This window comes from Symphalangus syndactylus, chromosome 6 (genome assembly GCF_028878055.3).
Source record: "Symphalangus syndactylus isolate Jambi chromosome 6, NHGRI_mSymSyn1-v2.1_pri, whole genome shotgun sequence".
NCBI lineage: Eukaryota > Metazoa > Chordata > Mammalia > Primates > Hylobatidae > Symphalangus > Symphalangus syndactylus.
This window is the reverse complement of record NC_072428.2, coordinates 55,490,649-55,509,444: the sequence shown is the minus strand read 5'-3', so window position 1 is coordinate 55,509,444 and position 18,796 is coordinate 55,490,649. Positions and strand designations below refer to the sequence as shown.

Below are 18,796 nucleotides of genomic sequence, written 5' to 3'. Positions count from 1 at the left end.
TCACAAATATATATTGAGCACCAATATTGTACTAACGGATACAGGGGATCAAGATAGACCTGGTCGCTACTCTGGTGGAACTACTACTCCATGACAGAGTTATCAAATAGCAGTATTGTATTATACTATGCTGTATTACATTGTATTGTTTTTTAATTCCTATATATCCCCCATAAGCGTCTAAATAATTAAACAAATATTATTGAGTTTCTTACTATGTAACAGGCCCTATTCTAGTCACCAGGGATATATCCCTGAATTAAACAGACAAAAACTTGTCTTGGGGAAGCCAAAATTCATGTGAAAATAATTATCTCGGCCGGGCGTGGGGGCTCATGCTTGTAATCCCCGCCGAGGCGGGCGGATCACCTGAGGTCAGGAGTTAATGACCAGCCTGGCCAACATGGTGAAACCCCGTCTCTACTAAAAATACAAAAATGAGCCGGTCGTGGTAGCGGGCGCCTGTAATCCCAGCTACTTGGGAGGCTGAGGCAGGAGAATTGCTTGAACCCGGGAGGCAGAGGTTGCAGTGAGCTGAGATCAGAAAGAAAAGAAAATAATTATCACTAAATAACAATAACATCAGATGATATTTCATTACCTCTGTGAAGCAATCAGAGGACACTCTAGTCAGATGCCCCTGTAGCTTGTTGTTGCAGTTTATCTTTTACAACTTCTCATTTTTCTTTTATTTAAAAGAAAGTGAGATGATACAGCATTGCCCTAGTCACTTTTTTTTTTTTTTTTTTTGAGATGGAGTCTCACTCTGCCACCCAGGCTGGAGTGCAGTGGCGCAATCTCGGCTCACTGCAAGCTCCGCCTCCCAGGTTCACGCCATTCTCCTGCCTCAGCCTCTCCGGTAGCTGGGACCACAGGCGCCCACCACCACGCCTGGCTAATTTTTTTTTTTTTTTGTATTTTTAGTAGAGACGGGGTTTCACCGTGGTCTCGATCTCCTGACCTCGTGATCCACCCGCCTTGGCCTCCCAAAGTGCTGGGATTACAAGCGTGAGCCACCGCGCCCGGCCGCCCTAGTCACTTTTTATTTTATTTTTTATTTTTTGAGACAGAGTCTCACTCTGTCGCCCAGGCTGCAGTTCAGTGGTGGGATCTTGGCTCACTGCAACCTCTGCCTCCTGGGTTCAAGCAGTTCTTGTGCCTCAGCCTCCCAAGCTGTAGTCTTTGTAGCTGGGACTACAGGCACATGCCACCACGCCTGGCTAATTTTTATATTTTTAGTAGAGACAGGATTTCACCATATCGGACAGCCTAGTCTTGAACTTATGACCTCAAGTGATCCATCTGCTTCGGCCTCCCAAAGTGCTGGGATTACAGGCATGAACCACCACACCAGGCCAACTTCTCATCTTTCAAGATCCAGCTCTAATGTCACCTACCCTGTGAAACTATCTCTGATACTTGCTTCTTCTTTCTTCACCCACTGCATGAAGTGCTCCTGTGGCATTTTGTTCATGGGTTGGGTTCAATTAACACTCACTGAGACTCTTCCTTCAGTAGGCCAGGTCCTGTGTGAGATGCAGGATAAAGAGATAAGTAGGGGCCGGGCACGGTGGCTCACGCCTGTAATCCCAGCATTTTGGGAAGCCGAGGCAGGCGGATCATGAGGTCAGGAGATTGAGACCATCCTGGCTGATACCGTGAAACCCCTTCTCTACTAAAAATACAAAAAAATTATCCAGGCGTGGTGGTGGGCACCTGTAGTCCCAGCTACTCGGGAGGCTGAGGCAGGAGAATGGCGTGAATCCGGGAGGCAGAGCTTGCAGTGAGCTGAGATGGCGACACTGCACTCCAGCCTGGGCGACAAAGCAAGACTCCGTCTCAAAAAAAAAAAAAAAAAAAAAAAAGATAAGTAGGACCCAGGCCTGACCTGACCTTGTAGATACTCACAGCCTGTAGTGAGGTGGGGAACAAACAAGGAAGCAGGCATTATAATACAGTGTGGTATAGTGCCTGTATTAGTCCATTTTCACACTGCTGTAAAGAACTGCTCAAGACAGGGTAATTTATAAAGGAAAGAGGTTTAATTGACTCTGCTTGGCTGGGGAGGCCTCAGGAAATTTACAATCATGGCAGAAAGGGAAGAGGCAAGTCTTACATGGCAGCAGGCAAGAGAGGGCAAGAGTGTGAAGGAGGAACTGTCAGACAGTTATGAAACCATCAGGTCTCGTGAGAGCTCACTCACTATCATGAGGATAGCATGGGGGACCACCTCCTTGATCCAATCACTTCCTACCAGGTCTCTCCCTCAACACATGGGGATTATGGGGATTACAATTCAAGATGAGATTTGGGTGGGGACACAAAGCCTAACCATGTTAGTGCCTCCATTAAGAAGTGGGCTTGATGGCTGAGCAAGGGGGTTCATGCCTGTAATCCCAACACTTTGAGAGGCTGAGTTGGGAGTTTGAGGCAGCCTGGGCATCATGGTGAAAACCCATCTCTATAAAAAATATAGAAATTTAGCTGGGCATAGTAGCACACGTCTGTGGTCCAGCTACTTGGGAGGCTAAGGTGGGAGGATTGCTTGAGTCTGGGAGGTGGAGGTTGCAGTGAGCTGAGATCATGCCACTGCACTCCAGCCTGGGTAACAGAGTGAGACCTTGTCTCAAGAAAAAAAGAAAAAATAAATAAAAAAAGTGGGCTTGAGGAGGCCCAACCTAAGGAGAGGGAGATACAAGAAAGCTAATCTGTATGTAGCCGGGCAAGGAAGAGGGGCAGAAATGTGATAGGCCAAAGGAATGGAACAAGCAAAAATATGCATTACTTTGTGTGTGTGTGTGAGAGAGAGAGAGAGAGAGAATGTTTGTTTTGGAGGAAGCAGTCAGATTGACATTAGCTGCATCAAGTTTGAGATAGAGACCAAAGGTAACTAAAGCTAACCAGGAAGTCAGCCTCCAAGTCTGGAACTTTGACTTTTTTTTCTACCATATAAAGTTCTTATTTGTCTTAGATAATGTAACCTAGGGGTTATGTGCCCTTCTTGGCCCATTAGTTGTAGATCCACACCTTCTCACCTAATATTCCTAATAGGGAACTGGAATTTCTGCGATAATATCCAGGTCTGCTTGCCTCCCACAAGCTTCAGTGTGAGTCATCTTTTGTATTACATGCATGGCAGATATCTTTTCCCAGACTGTGTCTTATCTTTCAACTTTGACTTTGCTATTTTTGTCTGGCAGAAATTTATTTTGTGTGAATAATCATGTAAACGATCCCTTCCTTTCAGGTTTGTGCTTCGTGTGTCTGATTTAAGCACTCCAGCCATACCCCACTATCATAATTATATTCTCCTATACCACCTTCTCATCTGTCTTGTCTTTGTCTCCATCTCTGTATCTATATCTATCTATTTCTTGGATCTTTAGTCCTATGGGCAAGGACTAAAGGCAAGACAAATTTTGGAGTGGAAGGCTCACAGTAGAATATAATTAATGAGAAAGTTCAAGAACTCTGAATAGCAGGCTAAGAAGGAATATAATATTTATCTTACAGGCAAAGAAACAAGTGGAGAAACAACAAAAAAAGGAAGTTAAGGGGCCATTCCCAAAGTCAAAGATCAAGTAAGTACTCTGGAGACCTGAAGCCAGGTCACCATATTCTGTAAGTTACTGAAGGCTTCTCCAACAGCCATCATATTTAACATTTTCCAGCCAGCAAATTACATCACATCTAACATTTTCCAGCCAGCAATTTACTCATTCATTCTTTCATTTACCTCTAGCAGATGTGTGTGATTGGTCATGAGAGAGAGTTCCTGAAAGACGTATTGACTGAATATAAATTTGTCCCCATCCATCCATCTATCCATTAATCTTCCCAACATATTTTTAGTGAGTTGTAGGCTCTATGCTACATGCTGGGATTACACAGGTGAATAAGGTAATTATAGGCCCCACAACAGGTGAGAAGTTGATGAGGGGAGCAAACAATTACAATAAAGTCATAAGTACTAGGCGAAGTATGGAGTGTTGTAGGAATATATAAGAAGAGCCTCCATCCCTTTACAGGGAAGATCAGGGATCAGGAAACTCATAGTGCCCTGTGTTGGACCAAAGGAGGTACCAACATTCATTCATTTATTCCACAAATATTTATGGAATCTGTTATGTCATAACATCTGTTATGTTAGATGCTTTGTTAGGAATAAATTGATGACTACCATTGATATTGCCCTTTCTTAGGAAGGTTTTAGAGTCTAATTGAGGATATGTGTGTGTGTGTGTGTGTGTGTGCATGTGTAGCAGATACATATATATCTTGGTCCTAGGAGTGCCATCATATCCTTCACTTGGCTCACACGTCTATTGTGTGCTTCCTATGAGCTAAGTCCCAAGGGTGGAAGAGAGACAGTGAATTAGATGTGTTTCCAGACTTGGAAATTCATAGTCCATTGAAGGTACCCCCTCATGATCGTCAGTAATCTTATGAGGTCGGGCCTCGAAAGAAATACTGATGAAAGACTTCACAGCTTAGCAAAAGCAGCAGTTATTTCCACTGGCCTTCCAGTAGGAGGCCAAGGTGGGTGGATGGCTTGAGCCCAGGAGTTTGAGACCAGTCTGGGCAATATGGCGAAACCCTGTCCCTGCAAAAAATACGAAAATTAGCCAGGCATGGTGGCATGTGCCTATAGTCCCAGCTACTCAGGAGGCTGAGGTAGGATAATTGTTTGAGCCCAGGAGGTTGAGGCTACAATGAGCCGTAATTGTGCCACTGTACTGTAGCCTAGGTGACAAAGTAAGACGCTGTCTCAAAAGAGAAAAAAAAAGATGAATCAGAAAAAACAAATGTAGCCTGGAGTTGAATCTGGTTCTCAGGTGTTTGGTTTGGCCTGCACATTGTTCTAAAATGGCAAATTAGTTGCCGACCCTCAAATAGGAGATTTCATGTATAAGGCAGACTTTCCTTGAAAAAATGTGAAGATCTGGCAACAGTGACTTAGGTTTCTGTATGGCAGCAATTGGTAAGAGCTGACTAGTTGCTGCCTCTGTGAGCATGTGCACTCTCTCTCTGACACACACACACACACACACACGCACACACACACACACCCCTCCTACTCTCTTCCCCTCGCCTCCAGCTTTCTTTACTCACTCACATAGCCTGCCCAACTTCTGTAACCATTTGTGTTTGCAAGCCCTTGGTAAAATGTAGGTTTTTCCAAGGTTTGACATCAGACTGTGGTGAACAATCTGTGAATGACAAATGATAAGTGCAGTTGTGATTAGGGCTATCCATTCCTTTGAGGAATCGTTTTTATGCCTGTCTCTCTGAAGAGAATAATAATTTGAAGAAAAGACTGAGTCATACCCTAGAGTCAGAACTATATTCTTTTTCCAACTTTTTTGCATGTGTGTGCATGCATGGGCACACACACACACACACACACACACACACACCCCTAAAGAATTTCTGACTCACTGTAAATTGGTATTGAAGAGTCTTGAAGCCACCCTATAGCAGATGGAGAATGGAAGGTTGTTTCTTTTGTGTTCTTTTTATTCTCTAGGTGTTAGGGAAATGGAACACTTGGGATATTTGAAGTCTCTCTCCCATCACAACTGTCCCTGAGGGAGCCTGCCCTCCCTCATCCTCAGTGAGGGAACCCCTCCCCTGGATGCTGGGTGCCCTTCTTCCTGCCTTCTCAGGGATGGCTCTGCGGGTCTGCCCATCTCTCTCCTGCATTGTTAGCCTTTCCTCCCCTACTGCCTCCTTCCTCTCAGTCTGTAGATGTAGTGAAGCTTTTCTCATCCTGTTAATAGCATAGTAATGGAAAATGAGCAGCATGAGTTAGCCATGTGGCAGATACTAAGGCATTTTCTCCTGTAATCATCAAAACAGCCCTATGAAGTAGGTGCACTTACTGTCTACATTTCACAGAGGAAAAAGCCAAGGCATAGACAAGTAACTTGCTCAAGGCCACACAGCTAGTAAATGGCATAGCTAGGATCTGAACCCATGCAGTGAGCTTCCAGAATTTATTCTCAGTAGTGACTCTGTCTGCCAGGGCTGGGACTAGGGTGGAGGCCAAGTGCTAACACTGCATTTGCACAACTCTGAGAGAGAGCACATGTCCCCCTACGTGTTCCTCAGGCACCTTGCTCACCTTCCCCCAGTGCTGTCCCTGATATTCACCTGTCTCCCAATTTTACCTTCCATCTCACTGCTGTCTTGCTTTTCTCCCTTTCACAATCAAGCTTCTTGAAAAACTTGCTTATATTCACTTTTTGTATTCCCTCGCCTTCCATTCACTCTTTCATACATAAAGTCTGACTTTAACTCCACCGTTCTTCTGAAACTGACCTCCTACTTGCTCATGGCCTATTTTCAGTCCCCACCTTGCCTGACTTCCCTGCCTCTTTCATAAAGTTTTCTCTTCCTTTGGCTTACCTGGCAGCTCCCACTGTCCACCCCCTGGTTCTCCTACTTCTCTAAAATTATTTTCTTTTCTAAATCCTTCAGGGACTTCTCCTCCTTTGTCCACACATTTTTTTTTTTAAATATGGGGTCTCATTGTCACCCAGGCATGATCACGGCTCACTGCAGCCTGGACATCCTGGGCTTAAGTGATCCTCCCACTTCAGCCTCCCGAGTAGCTGGGACCACAGGCACCATGCTGGCTAATTTTTTAAACTTTTTGTAGAGAAAGGGTCTCACTGTGTTGCCTAGGCTGTGTCCACACATGAAATGCTCATACTTCTAATTGGTCTTGCTCCTCTTTTTCTCTTCTGTCCCTCCCTTTCTCATTCCTTTTTTCTGTCCATCCTTCTTTTTTTAATTCTTTAGTTTATTAACATGAACTCTCATCAGCTATCCCTGGGTTGCTGCAATACTCCCCTAACTGCAATCCCAGTTGCCACTGGGTGCCACTTTCACCTACTGCTATTTTTGTCAGATCTCTGTTTGTAAAGTACAGCTTGGATTATGGCTCTGTCCAGCTCAGAAATTATCCATGGCTCTCAGTCACCTGCAAGATGAAGCCAGAGCTCCTAGCCTGGTACCTCAAGCCCTTCAGGAGCAGGCACCATCTTTCCTGTCCAGCTTTATTGTTCAAGACTACCAAACATACATCCCTCTCCTTCTTGGGTCACATTGTTTCTTTACTGTGCGCAACTGCCCTCCTGTGACCCTTGCTGTTTGGAATGTTTATCCTTCTATCAGAAAACTCAATCCCTCAAATACTATTTATCCAGTTCAAGTCTCGTTATTTGTACACTATTTTCTCTAAAATGTGAGCCCCTTCTTCTCTGAACTCTGTTAAAACAAAGAAAACATCTAGCACAGACTTAATATGTATTAGGCACTGTCTTTCTCACTTGATCCTCTTATTTGTCTTTTAAGGTAGGTATTATAACCCCCATTTTGCAGATGAGGAAACTGAAGGTCAGAGGAGTAGATTAACTTGCCCAGTCACAGGGCAAGGAAAGACAGCCAGGATTCAAACCAAGTCTGAGCTGGAGGATCATGTTCTTTCTAGGGTTCCATTGGGTTAGGATTGATTTGAACTGAAAAACCCAGGGTCTTGTTTCCCTCTTCATATAAACAAGCCAGTCCATTTCTGAAGCAAGGGCAGTGGGACCTCCAGGGTGTCAGAGGCAGGGTGTGTGCGGGTGTGGTGGTCTTGGTGGGCTCATGAGCTGCACCAGAGTAAGAGTGCTCTGCTGTGCCTTTTCACTCTTCTGCTTCCTCACTTTCCTTGCTTGGCTCTCAGGGAAATGGCCTCCTCAGGAATCTACAAGCTGGATGATGGGAAGCCTTACCTGAACAACTGCTTTCCAGCCAGAAATCTGCTTCGCATGCCGGAGGAAGGTCAGGTGACTTCTCAAATTGATACCTTTTCCTCATACCTAGCTCCTGCTTTAGACCATCTCACATCTACTTGTTCTTCTCCAACCCCCTCACTACTGTTCCCTGCTCTACCCAATCCTTCCCCCTCCAGTCCTAGTAGCCTCCATGGGACTTCTAAAGTGCACATTTAACCACAGTGCCCCTTCTGTTCAGTGACTTCTCATTGCTAACTCCTTTAACTGGCATTCTGTGTCATTCTGAGTTTAACCTGCTCTTATCCTCTGTGATAACCCATTTCTTTATTTATGGTCTATTCCATGGTACTCGCTTTTCACATAGCTTTTTTATTTGCCCTGAATGTTCCATCCCTCATTCTTGTTAGCCAAACTCTTCCCATTCCACAAATCCCAGCTCTTCTTCTACTTCTTCCAGTAAAGCATGTCTGACTACCCTAGTCCTCAGGGCCCATCCTCTCGTGAGCTGTCTTCCTATCTGTGTTTCTTATTTGATGAGTGATCATGGTCTGCCAAACTCCTAAATAAAATGGCTTAAATTCGACTCTGCCAGGTAGATTTTCAAATATTTATCTAGTTAAAAACTTCCCTGGAGCAGGGAATTGTCATAATAAGAGCTCTATAGGTGGAACACTAAGTATGGGTTCTCTGGATTGGATTTGTTGCTTTGAAAGCGTAGGGCAAAGGAGAAGTAAACCTTGTTTACTCCAGATGTTGTAACTTGTTGGTCACTCTGTATATGGAATATTGGAAGAACCTTCTCTTCCTGCCTGTCCTCCCTGCTTCTCTAGAGTGATTTTGTTTTTCACACAGAGACTTTCCCTGGCCACCTACCTATCAGACACCTTCAAATGGAGCTATCAGTGTGAGCTCATAGTTTCTCTCTTTGTCTCTCTCTTACTCTCGCTCTCTCTCTCTCTCTCTCTTTATGTCTCTCCCTCTCACACACAGACACACATAGATGGATAGCTACAGAAATAAATATAGTTGTATATATCTATATGTTTTAGTGTACATATGAATATTTACCAGTCCACTGACAGCAATGACACCTCAGCAGCAAAAAGCATACCTAGTATCTACATCTTGGTTTCTAAATACCATTCTCCAATGAAAAGAGCATGGGCTTCTTGGAGAAATAGTTGTTTGCAGGACTAGGGCAGAAAAAATACAATTTGAGTTGGAGTATCTTGTGGTGCCAGAAGTAAAGAAGTGCTCAGGAAAATAATGGGGGCATGTTGAAAGGACGCAGCCGACTTGAAGGTGCTCCCAGTCACCAAAGCTGGGACAGTTTGAGCAATGAAATAAATAATGGCAGAATTGGGTTGTACACCATGGAATAATAAATGAGCCTACTAATATAAGTATTTGAATATGTAAATATGTGAGGGAAACGAAATAGCTCTTTCTTTTCTTTCTTTGAGATGGAGTCTGTCTCTGTTGCCCAGACTGGAGTGCAGCAGTACAATCTCGGCTCACTGCAACCTTCGCCTCCCAGGTTCAAGCGATTCTTCTGCCCCAGCCTCCTGAGTAGTTGGGATTACAGGCACTTGCCACCATGCCCAGCTAATTTTTGTATTTTTTATAGAGATGGGGTTTCACCATGATGGCCAGGCTGGTCTCGAACTCCTGACCTCAAGCGGTCCACCCGCCTCGGCCGCCCAAAGTGCTAGGATTACAGGCCTGAGCCACCACTCCTGGCCAGCTCTTTCTTATAGTAGAATTCCAACTAGAAAATGTAGAAGGAATGAGGGAAATAGAAAGTCAGTATTCAGACACTAGAGTAATAATTTTTGTAGGTAAGAACCATTATAGGATGTTGCATTAGAGTTCTTCAGAGAAACAGAACTGGTAGTAGATAAACAGGACTAGTAGGAGATAGGTAGGTAGGTGGGTAGACAGATTTTTTTTTTTTTTTTTTCAAGGAACTGACTTTATGTGATTGTGGGGGATGGCAAGTCCAAAATTTGTAGGGCAGGCTGGCAAGCTGGAAACCCCTGGGGAGGAGCTGAAGCTGTAGTGTTAAAGCAAAATTTCCTCTTCCTCTAGGAAACCTGTTTTGCTCTTAATGTCTTTCAATTCACTGGGTGAGGGCACCCACATTATCAAGGATAATCTCTTTTACTTAACATTAACTTATTGTAAATACTAATTACATCTACAAAATACCATCACAGCAACACCTAGATTAGTGTTTGATTGAATAACTGCATATTATAGCTTTAGCAAAGTTGATGCATAAAATTAACCATCACGGATACTACAATAAGTGGGTAAAAGTATGATGAGAAACAGGATATTTGCATAGTCTCTTCTCTTTCCTGTTGATCTCCTGACACACTCTGAACCTTCCTTTCTGGCCTTTTTGGGGGTTTTGGCACCAACTCAGACTGAGGTCCCCAGGAGTCAGGGATATGAAGATAGGATAAAGTGGAAGCAAAGTTCATGCCCCAGATGGGGGCAGCCCTGGGAAATGGGGTAACTGAAGTATCAGGCCCATAATGGAAATGGGAAATGGCTCATATGAGACACAGGGCAGGAACTGCATCCAAGAAGCAGGATTGTCAGCAGTGGTCTGTGAGCCAGGGCAAGCTCCTGAGGCAGGGATAGTGGGCTTTTCCAGAAGACAGCCAGTGGTTAGAGGCACAAAGCTGGTTCCCACAGCACCCCTTATATTATTATTATACTATTGTATATAATATAAGATGTTATATTATTATGACTCCTTTGAGTTAGGGCTTCCTTTTTATTCATTCTCATACTCCCAGTTCCCAGCATAAAGTAGATGCTCAGAAAAGATAGGAATGGATGACTGTGTGGGCAGGGGCTATAGGACAGAGTTCATTCAGTCATTTGTTCAGCAACAGTCACAATGCAGTGAGCTCTGTGCAGGCCTTGGGAATACTGAGATGAATGAGTCAGATAAAGTCCCTGCTCTTACAGAGCTTCCACTCTAGAGAGGGAGACAGACAATGACTAAGTGAACAAATAAAATAATTACAGATTGCAATGAATACCACGCAGCAAAGAAACTGGTGGTGCGAGAAAGAACAGATTCCAAAATATGTTATGATTTTTGTTTGGTGGGCTTACTAGTAAACCTCATTCTTTTTGCTTATACACATTTTAAAATTCTTTCTGCAGTAGACTTGTATTATTAGGTTTTTTTTTTTTTTTTAATGCCAACTGTCCTACATTTTCTTATTCTGAGTTTTTAACACCATCTTTTCTGTATACTGATAGAGGTCTGGGAAGACGGAACCTATTGAGTTGAAGTCACACATTGGGCCTTACTCAAGAGATGACCAATAAGAGAGTAACTGGCATGCATGAGAAAGAGTGATCAGCTCTACTGAGGGGCAAAAGGGAAGACTTCACAGAACAGGAAATACTTGATCTTAGTTTTTGAAGGAATAATAGAATTTGGAGATAAAAATGTGAAGGAAGGAATTCGGCAAGTCATTCCACCTCCTTTTGTCACAGCCTTTTCATCTATAAAATAATGACAGTGACATGTTTTTCACTGGGTTTGGAGGCCAATTAAATGACATATATAGGTAGACATCTCCCCTACCCCCAGCTACAGTGTTGTATCTGGTGCATGTTAGATAATCAGGAGCTACTTTTGGTTTTAGTATGATAGACAAAGTCTATAACTGCACTTGTTGTAGCTTTGGAGTTTTCCCCTTTTCACTGCTCTAATTTTCTCAACAGGCCAAGGACACTGGTTAGTGGTTCAGAAAGGTAACCTCAAGAAGAAGCCCAAGGGTTTGGTTGGAGCACAAGCTGAACGTCGGGAAAGCCTGAAGGTGACTTCTTTTGAGTTCAAGGGGAAGAAAGGGTCTCGGCGGGAAAATCAGGTGGACCTTCCTGGACGTATCCTGGACCAGGCTTTTCTGGTGAGAGTAAATGCATCCTGGAGTGGCCGGCACATCAGCTAGGGTGGGGAGGAAGTGGGGAAGGATTTGCCCTGCTCTGGCACAACTATCCCCAATCTACTCCGACTATTAGAGTGATATTGGCAAATTGAGTACAGCCAGGATAATGAAGGGACCCAAAAGTTTCTTGACATGTAAAGCTTTCTTGACATCTACCTAGTGAGATAGGTATTGTCGTCCCTTTTGTGTTGTTGTCATTGGGCAGATGGGAAAACTGAGGCTCCAAGAAGTAATTTGCCTTGGCTGAGGTTCCACAGCTAGTAAATGGCTGATCCAGGATTAGAACTCTGGTGTACTGACTCCAAAGCCTGTACTTTTACATTATATGAGGTAAAAACTCTTATTGAGTTGGAGAGGCAAAGGAGCAGGTCAGGGGAAACAGTCAATTGAAAATTGCATTCCAGCACCTAGTAGGGTTGAGAGATTCCTGCTCTGCTCTTTGGGGCAATCTCTACAGATTTGAGTGGGACTGGGGAGGTCCTGCTCTCCCACAGCCTTTGTCCTTTGACTTTAGTGTCTGGCTGAAAGCTAGGGGAGCTGACCAGATATTACTTAGTGCTGGAGGCAGGCTTTACAAAGAGGACTGGGGTGGCTGTGATGGAGACCAGCCAGGTAGTTTCATGTCTGCTCTATGCAATGCCTCAATGGCTTTGCTAAGAAGGATGCATTTTGTAAATCAATATTAATGTGTAGTCCAGTTCTCATAGCTCCCTAAGAACTCCCTGGCTGCCTACTTGGTTTCCAGATTCTGCTGTGGTTCCCAAGAGATGGGTGTCTGCTTAGATCAGATGTTGAAAGAGAACTTTGTTGGTTTCATCTCACTTCAAGTGGGTAGTATAAGCTTTTTGCAGTCCTGTGGAATCAGTTTCATTATTAGGTCCCCTTCTCATTGGGAATGAGGAGGACTGAAATAATTATACTGAGGAGGGGCAGAAACACTTCCCATAGTGGCCTTTTTTTCTTCCCTTGTTTCCAAATACTTATACATTCCCACATTCAATAAATACGGCTTGTTACCCGTCTTGCCACTGTGGGAGACAGGAGCAACAAGGATGTTTTTCAGACTCATGGGGTATCCACTCTGCCTATTGGATAGTTCCACTTGAATGTTTCATTGACAGTTGAATTACAGCACCAATGCTGCTACTCCAAATCCCAAAACAGACCTCTTTTTCCAGTATCTACTTTACTCTCTCTGTTGGCACTACCATCTACCCAGTCGCCAAGCCAGTACCTGAGGTTATCCTTGACATTTGCCTGTCCCACACTGTCCCCACCCCAACTTTTACCAAGTCCTGGCACTTTTACAAGATAGTTGTCAAATCTGTCTCCTCATCTTGACTGCCATGACCATCATCTGGGCCACCATCATCTCTTACTGGACTAATTCAGAAACTTTCCGTATGTTGTGAACTAATTAGGATGCTTTTATTTCACATAAAAATAAGCCAGAGGCATTGTTTAGGGTAGATTAATTTACAGACTTAATGACGTCTTGCAAGGCCTGTGTTCCTTCTGTCTTTGTGCTGTGCCACTTTACATGTTACCTTGTCCTCTTGGGCTGATTGCCTTCATGATCCTGAGATGGCTGCAGCAATTCTGGTCATCACATGCAGAAGATAACATCCTGAGGTAGAGAAGGGATTGTTACTGTCTAATGTCTTTTTAGAAGTAAGAAAATGCTTTCCAAAACCGGTTCCCTTCCTCATCTCCAAACAGCCAGTATCTCATTATCCAGACCTATATCACATGCCCGAACAGTCATGAGTTAGGGGAATGAGACGTCCATGATTGGTTTACACAGATCATGACTTATTGCTTGGAGCTGTGACTTAAGAACATTCCATTTGGAGAAATGTGAATAACATTGGTGTTCTTTAACAAGGAGTAGTGGTTATTAGGAAAGTAATTAACCAATCTGGTACATTCGTCTTTCCCCTTCCTTTCCTGTCTTCTCATCTATGTGATGTACTCTGTCTGATAATGTCTATGTGTATCCGACATTACAATTTTTATAAAATTACTATCAGCCCCCTGCTAAAAATCTGCTTTCTATTTGTCGTAGGATAAAATCCACGCTCCTTTATAGAGCCAGCGTAGACTCATATGATCTAATGGCCATCTCACTAACCTTATCTTGTTTTTCATCCTCCCAGAAGCACCTTGCTTTTTCCTGCCTTGGTAGACTTCATAATCCCTACTACCCACTTTCATGAGACCTATTTAGCTCTTAGGTCTCTGAAATATTACTTCCTCAAGTAAGTATTTCCTATTCAGACTGAGGTTAGGACCTCCTGTTATATCTCTCATAGCATCTTAAATTTCTCCTTTAAAATATTTATCACATTTATAAATACGTACTTGCTACTTGGCTTCCCATGACACTGTAAGCTCTATGAGGTTATGGAATGTCTCTGCTTTTTCTTCATTGTCTTCCCAATGCCTTTCAGTGCCTAAACATGGTGGGTACCATAAATAAATGATTAACCAAAAAAGAATGAGGTTTGATTAAACATAAATGGAAGCTCCAAATCTAAAATTTACCTCTAACTTTTAAATTATGTCAGGTGACATATGGTAGTCAAAAGTGCATAGAGTCTGGTGATTACAGATTTAGATTAGTAATATCTGTCACTAACTGTGGGACCTTTGGCAAGGCACATTACCTCTCTTAACCTTGTTTTTCTCATTAAAAAGGGGAGATAATCTTACTTATGTCAAAGGGCTTAGTTGGGATTAGAAGAAAGTTTGTTAATGTATTCAGCAGTGCATATGGCCCAATTTAGTGTTTGGTAAATATTTGGTGAATGAATGGATGAATAATGAATAAATGAATGAATGAACAAGCAAACAAATTATGACAAGTATATAAGATTGCCTAACAAGCGAAGGCTGAATGATAATGGATTAATTAAACTTTGTAGGAGCCTTAAGAGCCAACTCTTTGTATTATGTTCCAGCTGAAGCACCACTGTGTGAGGAAGCCATCAGATCTGTGCACCATTAATGTGAGTGGCCTGAAGTTCTCCAAGGTGAGGTCAGCCAGCAAAGATGTGATTGGGGTGAGCCAGACTTGAGGTGGCGCACCTGGCTGTTGTGATTTGTCTCTTGCACCTCCAGAGTCCCTAGGGACTGGAAATCTGGTCACGAAGAAGGAGGGAGAGGAGGGTCAGACAAGGATTTATTGGGTTGAAACAATATTTAGACACAAACTTTTGCTACAAATTTTATATTGCCCTTGTCCCATTTGATATGAATTAAAGAAAATTGCCTTATGGGCCAGGCGTGGTGGCTCAGGTCTGTAATCCCAGCACTTTGGGAGGCCGAGGCAGGTGGATCACAAGGTCAGGAGATCAAGACCAGCCTGGCCAAGATGGTGAAACTCCATCTCTACTAAAAATACAAAAAATTAGCCGGGCATGGTGGCGGACACCTGTAATCCCAGCTACTCGGGAGGCTGAGGCAGAGAATTGCTTGAACCCCGGAGGCAGAGGTTGCAGTGAGCCAAGATCGTGCCAGTGCACTCCATCCTGGGTTACAGCGTGACTCTGTTACAAAAAAAAAAAAGAAAAAAGAAAATTGCCTTATGAAACTGGTTTTGAATTTGCCATGTAATTTTGTGGGTACATAATTCATTGTGTGACACTGAGTTCCCATCACAAGAACCTACAAGAGATATTTCTTAAGTTTCAATGCCAGGAATTGTAATGGTTTTCCCAAGAAGCTGGTTCGTTCCTAACTTACAGGTGCTGTGACTCATGCAATGAATCATGTTTCTTTGTATTGGCTTATAGGCAGCTTGGAGCCATATTTGTGACCCATCATTAGCCAGTGTATATACAGGATATTATAACATACATCTTTGGTATGTCAGCTTTCATGGCATACCAAGAGAGATTACTTGTATAAACCATGGAGTAGAGGCTCTAACCCACAGGATGGCCAAGTTTGTGGTAAAGCAGAGTGCTCCTTTAACAGAATTCTGCTTCACTTCATTTAGCACTCATGTTTTCAGAATTGAGTTACTTAGGGACAGGTTAACCATAGAAATATATTCATCTTGTGGCTGAGAGGCCCTCCATTCTAGGCCAGCACATGGTCCCAGATATTATAATATATAGTTCACATATAATGGTGGGACAAAGTCGTAGAAGAAGACTTCAGAGGTCTCTATCAATTCAGCTTTTGAGGTGTACAACATGGCTGGCCAAAGCTCAGTCCCCTCATTGGATACCGTCTGTTCTTCTTTTACTTATTCACTCACGTGCTCACCAAACATTACCGAGGCCTGGCGTGTCTCTGTGCTATTTGCTGGAGGGTACAGAGGTGGCTCAGACACTGCCTGCCCTCTGGAGCATATAATCTAGTAGGGAGGGAGGAGGCTGGGCTTAGATGGATATGGAGTTAGACAGGACTAGCTAATGCAGTCAATGAGGGAAACATGAGAGTGCTGAATATGACCTCAGAAGACAGGCCCCTGACTCAGCCTTAAACAGGAAACACACCCTGGAGAGGGTGGTAGCTTAGTTGAGACCCACGGGTTGAGTGGATGCTTGCTAGCTTTGTGGTTAAACCATAAAGGAAAATGTCTATGAAATTTAATTAAAAATATCTATCTAACAAAAGTTACCACAAACAAAGGTAAAAGATAAGCTGAGACTGGGAGGGGATATTAGCAAGTAATATAACCAAAAAGTATTAGGATCCAGAATATGTCAAGAGCTCCTATAAAACAATAGGAAGAAAGAGAAACCCAGTAGAAAAATGGACAACAGATAAATATGTTAGTATACAGAAGAGGAACTTGAAAGGCCAATAAATATAGGAAAAGATATTCAGCCTCATAAGTAATCAGGAAAATGCAGTGCCATTTTACAATAATCAGACTGGCAAAAATTGGTTTTATAATGCCAATTGCAAGGATTTAAAGAAATAGGACTTCTCGTACACTGCAGGTAGGACTGTAAATTGTTTTAACTACTTTGGAGAACAATGTGCTACCGTCTCATAAAGCTGTGTATTCCCCACAGCTCGATAGGAGCATATCATTAAAGAAACTCTTTTTTTTTTTTTTTTTTTTTTTGTTTGAGATGGAGTCTTGCTCTGTAGCCCAGGCTGGAGTACAGTGGCGCAATCTCGGCTCACTGCAAGCTCTGCCTCCTGGGTTCAGGCCATTCTCCTGCCTCAGCCTCCCTAGTGGCTGGGACTACAGGCGCCCGCTACCACGCCTGGCTCATTTTTTGTACTTTTAGTAGAAATGGGGTTTCACCGTGTTAGCCAGGATGGAAAAGAAACTCTTATCATGAGGAGGTGTGTATAAGAATATTAATTACATTATTGTTTGTAATAAAATTTGGAAACAGACTAAATGAGAATGAATAAACTTGCAATATGTTCAAACAATGGAATACTATACAGGAATTAAAATGGCTGAACTAGGGCTAGGCGCGTTGGCTCATGCCTGTAATCCTAGCACTTTGGGAGGCTGAGGTAGGAGGATCACTTGAGGTCAGGAGTTTGAGACCAGCCTGGCCAACACGGTGAAACCTTGTCCCTATTAGAAATACAAAAATTAGCTGGGCATGGTGGCAGATACCTGTAATCCCACCTACTCAGGAGGCTGAGCCAGGAGAATCGCTTGAACCCAGAAGGTGGAGGTTGCAGTGAGCCAAGATTGTGCCATTGCACTCCAGCCTGAGTGACAGAGCGAGAATTTGTCTCAAAAGAAAAAAAAAAGATCGAACTAGAACTACATCTGTCAACATATGTAAATTTCAAAAGCAGCGTATATCGACACAGGTAATTCTCAAAAACAGTGTTGAGTGAAAAGGCAGGTTGCAGAATGATACCTACAATATTATTGCATTTAACGTAAAGTTTTACTACCTGTATCTAGCATTATATGTAGTTGATAGACACACACACACACGGGCACACACACACGTGTATAATACAAGTATAAAAAAAGATATGGGAGCTCGGTGCAGTGGCTCACGCCTGTAATCCTAGCACTTTGGGAGGCTGAGGCGGGCGGATCACTTGAGCCCAGCAGTTCGAGACCAGCCTGGGCACCATGGCAAAACCCCATCTCAGCTAAAAATACAAAAAAATTAGCCAGTCTTGGTGGCGTGTGCCTGCAGTCCTAGCTACTCAAGAGGCTGAGGTGGAAGGATTACCCGAGCTGGGGAAGTTGAGGCTGCAGTGAGCCAAGATTGTCACTGCACTCCAATCTGGGCAATGGAAGTGAGACCCTGTCTCAAAAACAAACAAACAAACAAACAAACACTACCAAGTATGGGAATGATAGTCTCCAATTCAGGATAGCTGTTGTGGGATTAGCAAGGGGATACATGGACAGGGTTGGTAATGGTGGTGGTTCACCCTATATAATATTTTAAGGAAACTTATTTAAAGCAAAGACAGCAAAATATTCAGCTGTATTAAATACATACCTCTGGATAGTGGTTATATGGGTCTTCAGAGTGTCATTCAGTATACTTTTCTGTACATTTGAAATGTTTCATAGTGGGAAAAAAAGCAGGAAAACCCTTACAGCACTCAAGTGGCTGCTCCTGTGCTAAGGATGTCCCTTATTCCTTTAGGTCTTTGTTTCTTCTGACAGTGGCCCTGAAGCTTCAGCAAGGCTTCTAGGCAGGGAACTAATCTTGTGGATTTTTTTTTCTGAAATGCTTTCCTACAGGCTAAGGAAAATGACTTCAAGCATTTTCATTCTGTGATTTATATCAATGCCTCAGAAAACCTGCTGCCTCTAGGTAAGCTTTTTCTTTCTTGAAAGCTCTCTTCCTCCTCTTAGCCAGCACAGCCATTCACATGTGTTAGGATTTGTTCATCCATCCATCCATGATTGGCCACACATCTCTTTTGTGGAGTACAATAGGCTGGGTGCTGGAGAGCACAAAGACCTCGATTCCAGTCCTGCTCTGGTGCTACCTACTTAGAACATTTTTCTGTGATCTGCTACTTCTCTGTCAATGGAGATAATTCCCTTCTTTTTTTCCTCCCCTTGCAGGATACCTT

The 18,796-nt window shown here is 43.2% G+C and overlaps 1 protein-coding gene across 13 annotated transcripts in view; it reads left to right on the top strand.

The window, feature by feature from the left end:
• XRRA1 (X-ray radiation resistance associated 1) overlaps positions 1–18,796 on the top strand; it is a 108,417-nt gene that overhangs the window by 678 nt on the left and 88,943 nt on the right. For 8 of the 13 annotated variants that reach the window (XM_063641343.1, XM_063641344.1, XM_055282932.2 and 5 more), the window contains exons 2-6: positions 3,514–3,581; positions 7,730–7,827; positions 11,535–11,719; positions 14,719–14,790; positions 18,459–18,531. In XM_063641343.1, the coding sequence (XP_063497413.1) occupies positions 7,734–7,827; positions 11,535–11,719; positions 14,719–14,790; positions 18,459–18,531 (424 nt within the window). In that variant the 5' untranslated portion in view covers positions 3,514–3,581; positions 7,730–7,733. Of the gene's footprint in view, positions 1–3,513; positions 3,582–7,729; positions 7,828–11,534; positions 11,720–14,718; positions 14,791–18,458; positions 18,532–18,796 lie in introns of those variants that run through there. The other 5 variants (XM_055282939.2, XM_055282931.2, XM_063641342.1 and 2 more) reach the window with 3 other exon arrangements.